This window comes from Triticum aestivum, chromosome 7B (assembly GCF_018294505.1).
Source record: "Triticum aestivum cultivar Chinese Spring chromosome 7B, IWGSC CS RefSeq v2.1, whole genome shotgun sequence".
Taxonomy (NCBI): Eukaryota; Viridiplantae; Streptophyta; class Magnoliopsida; order Poales; family Poaceae; genus Triticum; species Triticum aestivum.
Genome location: NC_057813.1, coordinates 454,358,145 through 454,374,759, shown reverse-complemented (window position 1 = coordinate 454,374,759; position 16,615 = coordinate 454,358,145). Strand labels below are relative to the sequence as shown.

The window sequence follows — 16,615 nt, the reverse complement described above, 5'->3', positions numbered from 1 at the left end:
TACAATGCGCTATTCAAAACCATGAGTTTTACACGAAGGCAGTAGACCAAAGTTTCTAGGGAAAACCAAAAAATTGAATGGACCCCTAATTTCTTATGCGAGTATTTTCTCGTTCATTCTGACAATTAGTGGAGCAATATTAATAATTGTAATGTTGTATACGAAACATGATTGGTTGGTAAACAATCGATATCACCAAGTCCATGAACTATTGAACATGTGAGTTATACTTCTTTGGCGCATATTTTGCTTATCAGAGTTTCACATAATCCAATTCTACAATTAACGAAGTACGTAAAAATTGTCAAAAATAGATCTGCATAAAAGGATAATTTCTGATTTTTTTTGCAGGGTAATTTTTTATTTGTCTATGAATGCCCATGTTTTTATTAATATAATCATGGAAAACTATTATTTAGGAATATATGCACATTTCATTAACCAAATAAATTAATATAAACTTAACACACCCATGAACTAGAGATCTTGAGAGGACACGTGTCTGGGAACATTAGCATGAAGTAGTAAGTTGGCGGAGTTAGAAGTTAGTGGGCTTCCGAACGGGCCCTAAGTAGAAATATGAATTTTTTTCTCAAATGCATTTAAATTTAGATTTGGAGCCCATTCATTTCTCTACAGTGGCTGGCCATGTAAATAATGCTTTTATACCAGCCGACATTAAATGTCTGATGATCCATCTAATTCAAATTCCGCACACATGAATGGCTGGCGCTTTCACGGGGAAAACTCAAATATTGCTTGGTTTGGTGCTAAACGTTGGTAACCAACATGTAGGCAAAAAAAAAATTCAACGACTTTACGGCTGTTGCTTTTATGTTCTTCTGAGTTTCACGTGGTTGCTCCGGTAGATAGAGGCCCAAAGATGGCAACAAACTAAGTTCACGGTGCGCGCCGGTGGATGTAGAAAGAAGACATCATTGATTTCTAAGGACCTACCTGTAATTTTTTATTCTTATGCAGAAGTTCTTGTAAGGACCATTTTTATTAAATTTATGGCCTTGAGTCTTTTCCTTACAAAATAGAAAAATGAATTTTTGACAGTAAAGAATAAATGCCAACGGTTCATGCCAACTTCCACGGGAGGAAGAGGAATTCCTTTTACGGACAAAATGAGTTGTAGATTGGTAGAAGATGGTTGCTGTATTTTTTTAGAAAAAGGTGAACGGAAGGAAAGAAAAAGAAGGCAGTCGCTTTGTTGGGTTGCTGGTGAAGCCCACAGTACATGTCGAGGTCCAGCCCAGCCCAGCCCAGCACACGGGACGCACCACCAATCCAAAACCATTTCCCCTTTCGCCTGGTTCCTGCCCTCCCCACGCCGCACCGCCGCCTCCGCCCACCGACGCCGTCCCGCTCGTTCTCCTCCGCCGGAACCCACCGGAGCACGCGTCGAAGCGGAGCAAATCTCTGCACGTCTCCTAAAGGATCTGGATCGGCTCCTGCTACTCCTCCTCCCTCTGTCGGTAAGGAAACCCCCTAGCTTTGGTACGACCTTTTGCGGTGAAGAACCGAACCGAATCCAATCCAATCCAGACGGATCTCTTTTCTTCGAGACCGGCTGCTCTCATTTCCCATCCGTAGCGTAGGCAGGGCTGTCGTAACGAGGGGTTGTCATGTTGCATCCAACGGTGCACCCGCCCATGTATATTGCCACAGCATTTTGGGAATTTAAGCATCTCTTTCAGAAGGGATTTGGGGACCAAATTGGATTTACTTTGTGCCTGTACGCGTTTCGTTAGATTTTTGTGTTAGACCCCAATACACAGGTAAACAAGCTTAGGAACCAAATTATCAGTTTGACGATATTAGCTTAGGAATCAAGGCACTTGCTCTTGCATTCTACTCCGTCTTCGATCCAAATTCTGATCACAGGGTAGGGTTTGCGGATGCTCACAGGACGGGGAGGAAGGAGACAAATATTTTGTATATAATTTCTGGTTATATGATCCATGTAGCACTGCATCACAGGGAAGGGAGTAAATTAAATGGCTCCACTTGCAATTGCATATAGGATTTCCAATTTTCATAGCATCAACCGCAAGAGGGACTGTTCAACAGTTAGCCAACGTGGATTATAAATTTGCGAACTCTCAAAAATGTAATCATGTTCTGTGTGCACGACTGAACTAGCAATCGTGGAAGAACAAAATTTCTAACTTCCTTAGAATTTTCTTTCAGTATTTCACTCTGTCAGAATGCCAATTATCAGCGCTATGGTAAATTGCATCGTGCATTGTTCCAAATATCGCCCAGTTAATCGGCATCTCGGTCAGTTAATCACTACTTGGTGGGTCACCGAGTAGCTGATTAACTGATTTATTGGTTGGATAACTAATTTATTGGCCGATTAACTGGACAATTCGCCTATTTATCCCTACTCAGCACCCTACCGGTATGGTACCAGTTAACGATATCCTGAACATTGGCATCATGTGTCGTTCACACACTTCAGTGCAGTGGTCTATATAGGTTTTCTTTTTCAACGTACATGTGCTCTATCTCTGTATGTAGCGTATGGGAAAACATGAAGAAATTAAGCTGAGGTCTCGAGTGCTGCATTTCGTTTTAAAAAGTTCACCCAACAAATCTCACACATGGCCCAAGTGAAGCTTGGAAACGGCATGTTCTTATTTATACTCCCCTCTCGACTCATTGAATCCTTGTTGCTGACAAGTTCCAACACTATTTTTCACTATGAAGTTGCTAACAAGTAGACAGACCTTGTGAGGTAGGTGGCTGTTTAGATTCGATATTGTGCTTGTTAGAGTGCCCTGACTGCACAGAAGAAAGCTGTCTCAGTAGTTCCTGTTTTGATGTACAAATAATATGTTTTTAGCTGGAGAGGCTACTCATCAGTAACACCTATTTTCTTTCGAGAAAACAGCAACGCCTATTTTTTTTAGGGTAATACGGAAGTAACATTTTAGTTGCTGCAGAATTGCGAGTGTTAAATTGTGTAACAGCTAGAGGGGAGCCAGGTTGAAGGAGGAAATTGAAGCCATGTGCTCACTCTATAATATTTGTACTGTCTAACTGCCTCCTGATGCCCAATGCGAGATTCACACTTCTACATAGCCTTTGCATTTTGAATTGATATCAACATGTCCCAAGTTGCCATAACATTTCCATCTCTGTGTCCTGTATGCAGCAGCGCCGAGTTGCCGGAGCAGATGGTGGGATTTGGTAGCCTTGCGCCCAAGACCAAGAACCTGGTGGTGGGCGGTGGGCTGACAGGGTTCGTCTTTGGGGTGTACTACTACACCATGAGAGCGGTTGGCAGCACTGATGAGCTGCAGGTCGCCATCGACAAGTTTGAAGACCTGAAGAAGAAGGACGCCGCAGCCACCCCCGCCGCAAACCCCTCCACCCCAGGCTCATCGTAGGAAAAAACATGCTCTTAAACTTTTGTTTCCCTGTACCGAGCTTCTAAACTAGTTACCTCACAATTTGCATGATGATAATGGGTCATGTTAGATAGAGCTTTTTATGGCATGGGTGAAGTCCAGATTTTTTTTTTTTGAGGGTAAGTGAAGTCCAGAATTAGTAATGCTTTTGTGTTGGTTATGGTGGCCGCGGATATACTACTGCTGGAGTAGAATTTTTGGAGGCACATTATTGCGGTTTGTTGCTATATTACATTCATTTCGTTCTTATCTCCAAGAACCTTGCAGGACCCCCTGATCAACCTTCTTAAACTGTTGCACCTCTATGAAACAAAGCTCTCCAACATGGAAAAACTCGCAACACGGCCGCGAGGGTTTATCCTGATTACAAATGTAGGCTCCCACTCGCTATATCTTATAGGATTACAGACGAGAAAAGGTGTTAAAACAGAAAGTAAACAATAGAAGAACGTGCTATTGCCGGAATTCAAATAGTGACGCGCCCATGCACAGGAGCCCCTGGATCAGAGATCAACATGTGCCGTGACATCTCCCGAGCGCGAAGTGTTAAGTGGCGTAGGACGACGTTGGATCATAGATCGGCGATCGGGGGACACACTGAGAAGGAAGATAACTGAAGATGCTACACTTTGACGATATTGAGACATATATTCAGAGCTGGTTCCTGACAATGCCCCCCCTCCTTGAGATTCAGCTCGCTCTCAAGCCCCAAAGCCTGGGAAAATTTTATGGATTAAGGCGGAGTCCTCCAATGTCGCCTGCTCCGGAGGCATGTTCTTCCATTTGATCTTCCACTGAATGAATGACTGGGATACTGATGTTACCCTGCACCCGAGGAATAAGCTTGTGTTCCAGTAATTCTTCCGACTCGATGAGGATTGTACCATCAGGATTAAGTAGTGGGTGGTGTGCTGTAGGGATGGCCTTTGGGCCAATGTACCTTTTCAATTGGGAACATGGAATGTATGGTGCAGTTTGGTGTTGGAAATTGTGGACTATGTGCTCTATCCTCTAATTCATCTCTCTTTTTTATGGTGCCGCGTATAATGCATTTTGAGTCTAGAGGGGTGAGGACCTATTTATAGACTTCACTTTCAGGTGTTTTATTATTTCACCCGTTTCAGAAAAATCTGTATGAAACCTGAGCAGTGTCACCAACCACAATAAACATGCCAGTTTTTCAAGTCTAAATATACTAGTCCCTAGCACGATAAAATATGTGAATCATGTGCCATTATTAGATTGTATATCTGAAGTCAACTTCCAATCTTAATCATGTGGGCCAATAGGCTGCAAAGCTGATCGTGCAAAACAAACTCAGCTCTTCCACCCTGTGATGTCCTGTAAAAAAAATACATGCGTACATATAAGATTTCAGCAGAGTCGACCCCTATTAATTCCTCTATTGTATTCCATCACAGTCGTCTCGGCACGTCCAGTATTACTTCCTTGAATAAAATTTCGCATCAATTATTCCATGTTACGAAATTAATCTTTCCTGCTTATAAAGATTGAAGTTGGTGGTGAGTTCACATATAGGTCCAACATCCTTTCAAAATAAACAAATACACACATATCCGCATGTGAAACTAGCAAGCTTTCAAGAGACATATAAACAAATATACTTTCACATGAGACCAAATTTTTTGTAAAAGGCACAAATAAAAAAGACAAAAATGTGACTTCAACTCAAAATCGATCTTGATTTTAGTTCTCTTCCCAACCTATTATGGCCATTTCAAATTCTCTTACGCTGCATGTCTCTCACCGTATTATTTGCTATCTTTTCTAATTGTAAATCACCCAACGGGCATGAACGACACTAACGTTAGTTCACCACCTCTAAGCCAATGGTTTCCTGGCAACGCACGGGCATCGTGCTAGTAATATGAATAATTATAGATTGAGTTACATAAATAATAACCATGTTGAATATATGTTAAAAGCCACAGAAGTATCCAACATCTCCCACCCGGCTGAAACATAGTAATCAATATATGAATTTCGATGTGTATGTAAACATGTTTTTAAAAGAAATCCTGACTCTAGTCAGTAAACATGCACCATATTAGTACTATACAAATAAATCAAATATACTCACCTGAGCTTAATCATTTCACACCTAATGTATACAATGATATCTCCCTCAATGTGATTACTTTTAGCTATAAAATCCGAAATAAGTGGCAGGTTATGATGGACATTCCACGATATTACATGATGTGTGAGATTCCCTTAGCCACACATCTTTCCTTCCACTGCTTGAATGCAACCTTAAATTCCGGTACCTAAGGTTGATAGTATAACTACGATACATACAAATTCCAATACAATTTATTATTCCTTTTTTCCTTAGGAGTGCAAACATAATTCCTCATTGGGTATGATTCCCCTAATGAAGGTATTTTAACACGTTCATTTTCCATAGGAAAATGTATCACACCACTCTTATGTATTTCCACTTCCAAATAATCAAAAGGTTCAAGCATGCCTTTCATATGAAATTTATAAGATAACCAAGCCTTCAGTTCCATCAATGTGACTTTATCATTGCAAACAACAAAAACATTGTTAGCCTGTACAATATGCAAAATATGTTACACTTACATTTGTAAGCGACCACCTTGTTTCATTTAGAAAACAATATGACCTGCTATTCCATTGATGTGAAGCTTGTCATAAAACCATACATTAATGTATTCAATTATCAAACCATGTCTTTATTTTCCCTTCCCAATTTTTCGGAGAAAGAGTTTCCACAAAGTATATCTCCAATTGTGTAAAGAATTGAATAACAAGAGTAACATTATAATACTCCACTGAGTCAAATTTTCTTGAAAAAAAAACTTGACAAACAATGGGCTTGCAGTTGTTTGGTAAGATAATAAATTCTCAGACTTTATTCTTCCTCGTTGAGTTCCTTCCCGTGTTTTACTCCACTCGTATAGCTTCCCTTGATGAAAAATTTAATCCTTCCTAAGAGACTTTAGTAATTCCTCTAAAATAAATTTAGAGCGACTTCCCCCAACAACACATGATAATTATCTAGACATGACATTTCAAGTTATTTCCTCCCACTTATCATAAGCATGTTAGTGTCACGAGTTTCAGTTGTAGTTTTCATTGGGGTCAAGATTATATTCTAATATGATTGCCAATAATTCCACCATTGTCCATAAAAATATCGTGCTCCCACTTTCCACCACTTTTCCTTCTCCAAATCAAAAACATACCCTTGATCCACTAGAATAACAATTAACAAATTCCTAGTGTCATACTGAGGATAACTCGACGAATATTGAGGAACACATGATTGGAATATTTTCACCTATGCCTGAGTGTTCTACAAACAGAATTGATTTTCTTATTAATTATGGAATTTTAAACTTTTATGGGAGGATTGTGGTACTTAGAAAGCATATATAATGAGTATTTTGACATGCACACCTTTTCTTAAGGCGGAAGAAGATAGAAAGTTTCACATCATTTTTCTAATATATATTTATGGTATTTCTGACACTCCCACTAGAGGTTAGATTATTTAATTTATCTCCTTCATTGATGATGCACTTGATGTAGTTATGTCTATCATTCAAAATACAAGTCAGAATGTTTCATTGTGCTTGTCACATTGTGTACTGGAGTGAAAAAATCAGTTGATTAAAAGATTTCACGGTTTTACAATTGATTGATGGGGAAATTACACTTCAGGAATATATCAATTGAATATGCACAATTGAAGGGAGGAATTGAATATCTTTAATACACCCATATACTTTATAATTGAATGGCCGATACTCCCTTGTTTTTCTTTGAAAGAAGCATTACACATTGCGTTCATATCATTTTTCATCTAGCACAGTCACTCATGTCTTGTAGACTGGAAGGAAATATTTTATTTTGATAGAAGATTTTCAGTTAACAAATTCTTGATGTGTACTTTGCCCATAAACCGCCACTTCTCACGCACGTGACAAAAATCTATCACTTTGAAGGCAATTTTTCGCATAGACCTACCACCTTCAGTTAGTGATCGGTTCAGACAATTTAAACATGTTTATGACAGGGGTGGCCCACCCTGATGGGCTGATGTGACATAATAGTCAACCCCGTTAAGTTTGACCGGCACTTTCAACGTTATGACATGTGGGACCTACATGTCGGTCTCAATAATAATAATAATAAATCCCCAAGTCTCACTCTCTCCCTCCTCAGTCCTCACGAACCATCTCCCTGTCCTATACAGACCGCCGCCGCCGTCTTCCTGTGTTCGCCCACAAGGGGCACACCTGAGGCACGCACGGCGCGTAGTCGCTACTGAAATTGTTTGTTCGCCCACACCAGGGAATGACCATGGAATGCAGCTTCTTCGCCCCTGCCTTCCTTCCAGCTTCCACGAACAAACGCAGGAAGCGTCTCCAGCAGAGCACCAACCAGCTCGTCAACAACTTATCTAGGATACGTCCTCCCTGCTCGTCAACGTCGTCTTCCTCCCCCCAAGAAATACATAACACCCTGAACTCTCGTTTCAGGGGAGGAGGAGGAGGCTGTCGACTTGTGGAGGCGTGCGGGAAAAGATGCCGCCGCCGGCGACCCCTGCCCCGAGCGCCGCGGTGCAACCATGCCTGAGGACGCACGGAAAGGAGGTCGCTAGGCTGCACCTGTTCGACTGGATCGTGCTGCTCCTGCTCGTCGCCACGACCGGCGCGCTCGGCCTGGTCCAGCCGTTCCACCGCTTCGTGGCACAAGACATGATGTCGGACCTCCGGTACCCCATGAAGGGCAGCACCGTGCCCGACTGGGCCGTGCCGGTACGCCCCGTCTTCTGAAGAAGATCATGTTCTGGGTTCCATACATCACTGATGAAATCATAGCTGCAGTTTCCCGGAGGCCGGAGTGAACTTTGATACTAGTGGTTTTGGGATTTTCGTGCAGGTCATTGCCATCGTTGTGCCGATGGTTTTCATCGTCGGAACATACATCAAGAGGAGGAACGTCTATGACCTGCATCACGCTACCCTTGGCAAGTTAATTTCCCTTCTTACGCAGGCTAATTTGATTTTTCTGGGGCAGTGATGCCCCTTTGTGGTCACTAAGCTTATTTCTGACATGCACACAATATTCCCAAGCAGGCCTCCTGTTTTCCGTTCTTATAACTGCTATCGTGACCGTTGCGATCAAGGATGCGGTTGGCCGGCCGCGCCCGGACTTCTTTTGGCGCTGCTTTCCTGATGGAGTGCCGGTGAGTTCATCCCACAGCTTCCTCAGATCTAGCAGTAGCTTGCTTGTTTCTCCTTCGTCACCACTGTAAAATTTACACGCTTTCTAGCTTGGGTAATACGTACTAAGTAGAACGATGATGGGCTATCCTCCATCTGTAACTCTGAGCTAACGATTTATCTACCTCAACACTCGATTTTAGAAGTACAACAACGTCACCCGAGATGTGATATGCGACGGTAAACCGGGCGTAATCAAAGAGGGGTACAAGAGCTTCCCGAGTGGGCATGCTTCAGGTAAGTGCTGAAAGCCATTCTCTGAATCTCTGACACCCGTAAAAAAACCTCTCACTCTTGCAATGGCTGGCTGTCTTCCTTGTCCTCCTGAAGGTGCTTTTGCTGGGCTTGGATTTCTGTCATGGTACCTGGCAGGCAAACTGAAGGCCTTCGACCGAAGAGGCCACGTCGCCAAGCTCTGCGTCGTTCTTCTGCCACTGCTTATGGCAACAATGGTTGCAATATCGCGGGTGACTGACTACTGGCACCACTGGCAGGATGTGTTTGCTGGTGGAGTCCTTGGTAGGTGTTCAATTCAGTTCAGTTACTTTCCGTCTGCTATAACTCTGATGATTCCTGAATCAAGATCACACAGCCGCTAACTGTGCTTGATACAACTCCGCAGGATTGGTGGTTGCTTCGTTTTGCTACCTTCAGTTCTTTCCGCCACCCTACAGTGAACATGGTATGATGCATAGTTTCATATACTCCTCCGCCACGTCAGTTATTTCCGAACGAAGGATTATGTCAAAATAGTTTAAAAAAAAATCTTATTAAGAAATACTCCCTCCGTCCCTCCATGGAGTATATAGTATGTGTCCACTACCGCCCAAGTGGGCTTGAAGACGTCTGCAGCTACTATAAAACACACGACTAAAGCAAGTCTTTCTCTCCTTTCATCAACCGATAATCAAAGAGATGGCATTCAGAAAACTAATAGTCAAAGGCTGCCAGCATAGGTGGACATATGAAAAGGCACTGCGCCTGTTCTTGAATCACCAATGCATAGTCCATAAAAGTGAAACTTTTGGTCGCTAGCTAATTTATGCTGTATTTTATAATATATATAATCATAAGACCAACAAATTACAGAAGTTATTGCATGAACTGTTGAATAACAGGAGTTTGGCCTCATGCGTACTTGGAGCACATTCGTCGTCCGGAGGGTGAAATGCAAGGGCAATCAACAACAAACTCAAATATGCACCATAACTCACTGCCACTTGATCTTTCTGGATCAAATGAGACGAGAACCACCAGCCATGCACTGGATTCCATGGAAGAAGGGAGCAGAGATCAGTGACAGATGAATGCATGGTTTCCATTTATTTATTTCATTTTATTTTGTAATGCAGTATGACTTCATACCATGGCACTACGTGAATAAAATATGTCAATACTGACGGGCCAATAACCGCCAATAGCATAATTATAAGTGAGGAATTTCATGAATGGAGAAGTCATTTATAGATTTTTTTTAGAATCCTTATAGATTTTCTCAAGACAATGACGCCGTTTGGAGTGATGGGCCCTGTCATCACAGACAATCCTAATGCCACAGAACTTGGAGTGGAGTTGGGTTGCAATTGTGTTTCGGTAGTCAGTCTCATCTGCTCTGTTCGACCCGAATCCTATTTGACGCCTTCATCGTCAAAGAGAGTGTATTTTTTTTTTGCGGGGGAAAGAGAGTGTATTTGGTACCCCCCGCCCCTTCTTTCGATCACCCCTTGTGCAAACCTTCTAGAAGGTTCCCATCGGTTTACCGGACTGGGTTTTTTGGTGATTTTTTCTACACGATTTTTGTTCCTTTTTTTGTTTTTCTTTTTTCATTCCGTTTTCAATTTTTTTATTTTTTCCAAAGTAATTATGATTTTCCAAAAAATTAAGAAGTATTTTAAATTCGTGAGTTTTTTTTTCAAAATTGTAAACTTTTCAATTTTTGTGCTTTTTCTGTAGTTTGAAACGTTTTACAAATTTTGAACTTTTTCTTAAATTTGCGAACTTTTTTTACTTCAATTTATCAAAAAAAATAAAAAAAAAATCTTGAAAAACTTATGGATTTTCCTCTAATTCGTGATTGTTTTTCATTTAAACTGTGAACTTTTTAAATAAATTTTATTTTGTAAAAAAACTGTGAACTTTTCTTAAATTCGTGATTTGTTTAATCTAGATTTGTGAACTTTTGTTATATTCGTGATGTTTAAAAAAATTGTGAACCTTTTTCCAAATTCATGAACTTTTCTCAAACATCTGATTTTTTTTCAGATTCTTGAACGTTTTTTGTTATCGTAAAAAATTTCAAATTTTTTAAAAGGCGACGGCCAGAGGTAGCGACGACCGATCGAGCGAGCCTACCTACGATGAGATGAACGATCGAGCTTAATGGGCCAGCCCATTCGACCTTCTGCATGAGCGCCGACTAAGCAAACGGGCGGAAATGGCGCCGCATAGGAGGTCTGCGTGTTCAAGGGGTCGCACCTCACTTTGTTTCTAGAGTCAGAGTTACTGAGGAGGGTCCCTTGCGGTGACGATGATGCAAGATGGGTGCTTGGTTCCGGCGCTCGCTCAACGCGGGCCCAACGCTTTTTCTCTAGTAATGCTCGTTGACGCATGTGCAAGCCTTGGCGTTATGTCGGTGGTCATCGATGGTGCAATCAGAGTCGCTGCCTTGCGGAGGAGTGGTGACGATGACATCGGATTGCAACCTCGACAATGTTTTTCTCCCTGACGGGGTGTGTTTATTCTTGTGTGGGTTGCCAGGTCGCTCCGAGTGCAATGTTGTACCGGTTTTTGCTCAATTTTCTGTTAATTAACCAATCAACTATCTTCTTTCTTAATGAATTCGAGATCCTTTTGGGCCGACTTAAAAAATATAAAAAATAATTGCATGAAACGAAAGGAAGAAACCAAGTGGAACGGCTTTGGATTTTTGATTTCGAATGCCTTCCCACCCTCTCTGGTCCATGCCTCATACACCCATTCCTTAAATATATATGTGGAATCATCTTGGGTCATATATACTAAAATTGTTGGGGGAGGGGGGGGGGGGGCATGGTTAAAGCTCGGAGAAAGAGAAAAAAAAACGTTAGCGCATTAGACTCGGAATCCAAAGTGTGCTAGCTAACAAAGAAAAAGACGCGAATCAACCTGTGGTTGAGTTGGTTAGGTGGACAGTGGTATCCCCAACCCACCAGGGTTCAAATCCTGGTGCTCGCATTATTCCTGGATTTATTTCAGGATTTCCGGCGATGCGCTTTCAGTGGGAGGAGACGTTCCCGTCGACGACGAGGCGCCTACGGTGACTTCGTAAATCTCAAGATGATATGTCGGCTCAGTCTCTCGGAGGTGCTAATAGGGGTAGGATGTGCGTGCCTGCGTTCATAGGGATGAGTGTATGCGCGTGTATATGAACGCTTGTGTCTGTACTGATGCTCAAAAAAAAAAAAAGACAGAATATAACCAAGAAATATTGGTTCTGACTAGCTGGTAAAAAGACTTTAAATTCTTTGGATAAAAGAACAGGAAATCCTTTAAGTGCTAATTCGATGCCTCGTTGATCCGTCCTAATCAAAGCCGCACTGTACGTACTCCTATTTTTTGCTCTTGTATCGTGCTCGCATGTTAGACGTGCTGGTCGTTCATGGATCGCTCTGTGCAACGACGCCCGTTTGATTGACACCGACGATATCCTCGACCAACGAGGCGGCAGCGACGCTACCGACACCGGCGCAGCAGCCTCTATCTTGCGGCAAAGAGCCCCACCGTTGCACTGGAATTATTTTCGACCCTGGTGGGGGTGTGTATGTATGTATGTATAGAACAAAATACGTCATCTGCTGACCGAATCTTCTTCTGGCACATCAACCGTTTTATACAGGCATGCCCCGGATATTTGGTAAAATGAATAGGATATACATACAACATGGGCTGAAGAACATGATTTTAGATCTGAAAACCAGCCAACCAAGAATGCCTCGACAACGATCCACAAAATGATTGGCCCCTAGATGCACATGACTGGCACGAGATGTGCCAGGACTTGGGACTCAGCCCAGTCTGGATTCGCTCTTTTGCCCACATGCTCATGGTCATGCCAACCAACTTATGCCCAACACATGTGAATTTCTCCGATACAGAAGTATGTAATCTTACATATAGCACCCTGTTATCATACAGAAGTATGGTTTCCCTGGCGCGCCAAGGCCTTCGCACAAAAATCTCCAGCGGCAAAGGAACTACACCCCGTGCCCGGTTCCAAAGAAAAGTCAGTGATCGCCACGGGAAGAACTACTTTTGGCTCTACTGGACATACCACGTGAAAATGATTGACGGGTATAGACGTACTAGCATGGTGTGGGTTAATGTTTTGCCCCGCATGTACAACCTTGCTCCACGTAATTGGTCCAGAAGCTAGATATGTTAGTTGATGTAACGACGATGAGATAGTGAAACATCTTTTTTTTAATGCAAGTTTAAGCGTGCTACACGGTCAGTCATTTTGGCGGGGTCTTAACTATATCCATCGTGTAGTATTACCAACATGTTCGATGACCAGCTACATTGTATGGATTGTAACGTTAATGCACTAATAGGGCGGGAATGGTGGCCTTGCTTCGGTCACTGTGGCTATGTAAAAAATCATCGATATATTATGACACAAAATCTTCTCTGTTACGGGTTATCTAGCGTATATGTGACGACTCGTTTGTGCTCTATTCTTCAACAATATCAACAGCGAAACTTGTTTACGACGGTGTGGCGGCCAAGATTTTCCTTTTTGTTTTCGTGCAAAGGATTGGATCTATTATAAAAGTTCAATATAAAGCATTTCAAACATAATAAAAATTACATTGACATCCTGAGACCATCGAACGACCACTACTGCCGCCAGAAATGCATTGTTGTCATCGCTCCCCTATCGGAACTGACATGACCTTATCGATGACAAGAGGGAAGTCTTCATGCACGTGCCCCTAAGAACCAGCGCCCTGGAGTCGCAGTTGTCGCGTTGAATCTTTGCATAGATCTAAAGCACCTGACATAAAATCTCACCACATGACGAGAAACCCTAACCTCACCGACCCAATGACGGCAAGAATCTACGCCAGAGCTCTGTCAACTACATCCACACGAATGAACTCGAGGATCAAAACGTGGAAGACAAACTCAAAGAAGAAGCGTTGCCATCCGTCAAGCACCGTACCTATGATTATGAAAAAAAAACTAAACCAATGTGAACAATGCTTTTGTATGCATATTCCCCTCCCGACCTTAGGCATTGTTTTGGTCATATATGACTTTTTCCCAATGCTTTTTGATTGTCTGTGGTTGTGGCAGTTGTGTATAAGCTAGTTAGCAAAGACCTAGTGTGAAATCGTTTTGACAAATCCTTACGGGGTGAAACCAAATCAGGTTCAGACAGGTAATGCTCATACTTTGTCATATTCATATTTATCTTCAGATGTTGAAGTGTGATGCGGATTCGAATACTGGATTATGCCGGATTAGACATGGAAAGGTAACAGAACAGGTTCGGATCGGAAACGATCATATACGACATGTGATACAAGGCAAGCTATACGTGTTGGTGTGCTGGATCAGGGGGTGCTTGCCACGTCGGCCTGCCGGCTATGGGCCGGGCCAAGGACCCACCGAAGACTGGTGAATGGGCCACACTGGCCCTGACCCTCGACGTAATCAAGATGAAAAATCTCCTGGAAGCTTGGCGTACACTTCAAGCACATTTAAATGATCCGAGTGTTTATCCCAATATAGTAACCTACCATGTGTAAACCCTAGGCACCCCGACATCTATATAAGCCGCGGGGTTTAGTCTGTAGACATACGATCGCAAGGTTCAGAGCTCAGAACATCTTCATACGATCTCGAGGTAGATCATAATGTACTCTGTACCCCAGTTCCAGAACATAAGGTGTATTAATTTCTGTGCAAGTCAATCATTTGAATGTTTGACCAAGATTATAGAATAAAATAACAACATCTGCGATACCTAATAAATAAAATATGAAACTACTTTTCATGATGGATCAAATGTATATAAATTTTGTATTGCAAATATTGATATATTTTTCTAAAAACTTGGTCAAACATGCATTGTTTGACTTTTGAAAAAACAAATACACCTTATATGAAGGAACAGAGGGAGTATACCAAAAGCAGGACATAAGGTTTTACCTCATCAAGAGGGCCCAAACCTAGGTAAAACATTGTGTCCCTACTTCTCGTGTTACCATCTAGCTCTGATCACCAAGTTTGGGACCCCCTACCCGAGATCCAATGGTTTTAGCACCGACAATACGGTTGGCCCGATCTTCACGAATTGGGGGTGGATTTGAGGAGAAACACAAGGATCAAGGGAAAACAAAGGGGAAATACAAGAGGAAATCACTCAAAGGAAAAGATATACATCAATTACTCATGAAAACCCAAGTCAATCTAGGAGGCGCCTCTTATATCCAAGAACAAGAAAAGGAAATCAAGGTAAAAGAATGTAGTTCTTTCCCAAATATCTAGGAGAGATGTGTGTGTGGGGGGGGGGGGGTCTTGAGGGATAGTTCTTCTCCAACTTCTAGGAAGTGGAGGTTTTGAAATCCATACGGATTCTTCTCCAATTAGGAAGTCTTGATCCGCTAAGAGGAGATAGATGAGGAAAACTCTCTCTCAAGTTTTAGTTTATACTTTCCTAACCATAGAAATGGTCGAGGTAAGAAATATAGAAATGGAGGAGGTAAGAAATATATAAGTCCTACTGAATGAGCTTAATCTTGATGCCATCGTCATTACCAAAACCCTCTCATCATGGGAGGCGTAATCTTAATGAACATCTTCACCAGCACCATCTCATCTTCAAACCCTGGTTCATCTCTTGTGCTCAATCTTTGTATCAAACCTCAGCTTGGTACCTAGGGGTACCAGTAGTGTTGATTACATCTTGTAGTTGATGCTAGTTGGTTTATTTGGTGGAAGATCTTTATGTTCAGGTTGTTGATTGCATATTTATACCTACTAAACATGTTCAATATTATGAGTTTGTGAGTAGTTCTATTTGTTCTTGAGGACATGGGATAAGTCTTATTACTAGTAATCATGTGAAGTTGACCACCTTTCAATGTTTTGATGATATGTTTGTGTTGTTCTTCCTCTAGTGGTGTTATGTTAAAGTTGACTACATGACACTTTACTATATTCGGAGCTAGGGGAAGGCATTGTGGAATTAGTCTATAGACGATGAGTTGTGGGAGCAACGGAAACCTAGACCCTAGTTTATGAATTGTTCTATAAGGGGCTGTTTTGGATCCACGTGTTTAATGCTACAGTTAGATTTATCTTAATTACTTCTCTTGTATTTGCGGATGCTTGCAGGGAGGGTATAATTATAAGTAGGTAGTTGTTCAAGTAAGAACAACACCTTAGCTCTGGTCCACCCACATAACAACTTATCAAGGTCATGAACCTAAGTCAATGAATCGTGGTGAAAGTAACTACACGATATCCCTGTGTGTCCTCAAGAGTGTTTTAATCACTATACGAAGTTCCACTGGCTTGTCCATTAGCAACATTAAGTATTGGACTACTTGCTGCACCTTCTAGTTTTTACCAATTCACTTACTATCAAACTATTTGTCAAAACTATCTTACAACACAAGCAGAGAATACCTTGGTGGAAACCGCTTATCGATTCCTTATGTTCCTCGTTGGGCTCGACACTCTTATTTATCGAAAGGACTACAATTGATCCCCTATACTTTTGGGACATCAAGAATCTTTTCTGGCAGCATTGACGGGGAGTGTAGCGCTCTTGGTAAGCGGCTTGTTCGGGATATCTTCACCTCGAGCAAAAGTGGTAAGAAGGGAGTCTCCACGTACCGAAAATACTTTTTATGAAATTCCTCTTGG

The 16,615-nt window shown here is 41.9% G+C and overlaps 1 protein-coding gene and 1 long non-coding RNA gene across 2 annotated transcripts; both read left to right on the top strand.

Moving 5' to 3' along the window:
• Positions 1-1,239: 1,239 nt before the first annotated feature.
• Positions 1,240-3,671, top strand: LOC123162156 (uncharacterized). The gene is made up of 2 exons (XR_006481075.1): positions 1,240-1,481; positions 3,167-3,671. It is a non-coding gene; the product is annotated as an uncharacterized lncRNA (long non-coding RNA).
• A 4,257-nt stretch (positions 3,672-7,928) lies between these two features.
• Positions 7,929-10,191, top strand: LOC123160207 (lipid phosphate phosphatase 2). Its single transcript, XM_044578018.1, has 7 exons — positions 7,929-8,233; positions 8,358-8,445; positions 8,555-8,664; positions 8,845-8,938; positions 9,032-9,220; positions 9,324-9,383; positions 9,820-10,191. The coding sequence occupies exons 1-7, from the start codon at positions 8,000-8,002 to the stop codon at positions 9,999-10,001; spliced, it is 957 nt and encodes a 318-aa protein (XP_044433953.1). The 5' UTR covers positions 7,929-7,999; the 3' UTR covers positions 10,002-10,191.
• The last annotated feature ends 6,424 nt before the right edge of the window (positions 10,192-16,615 follow it).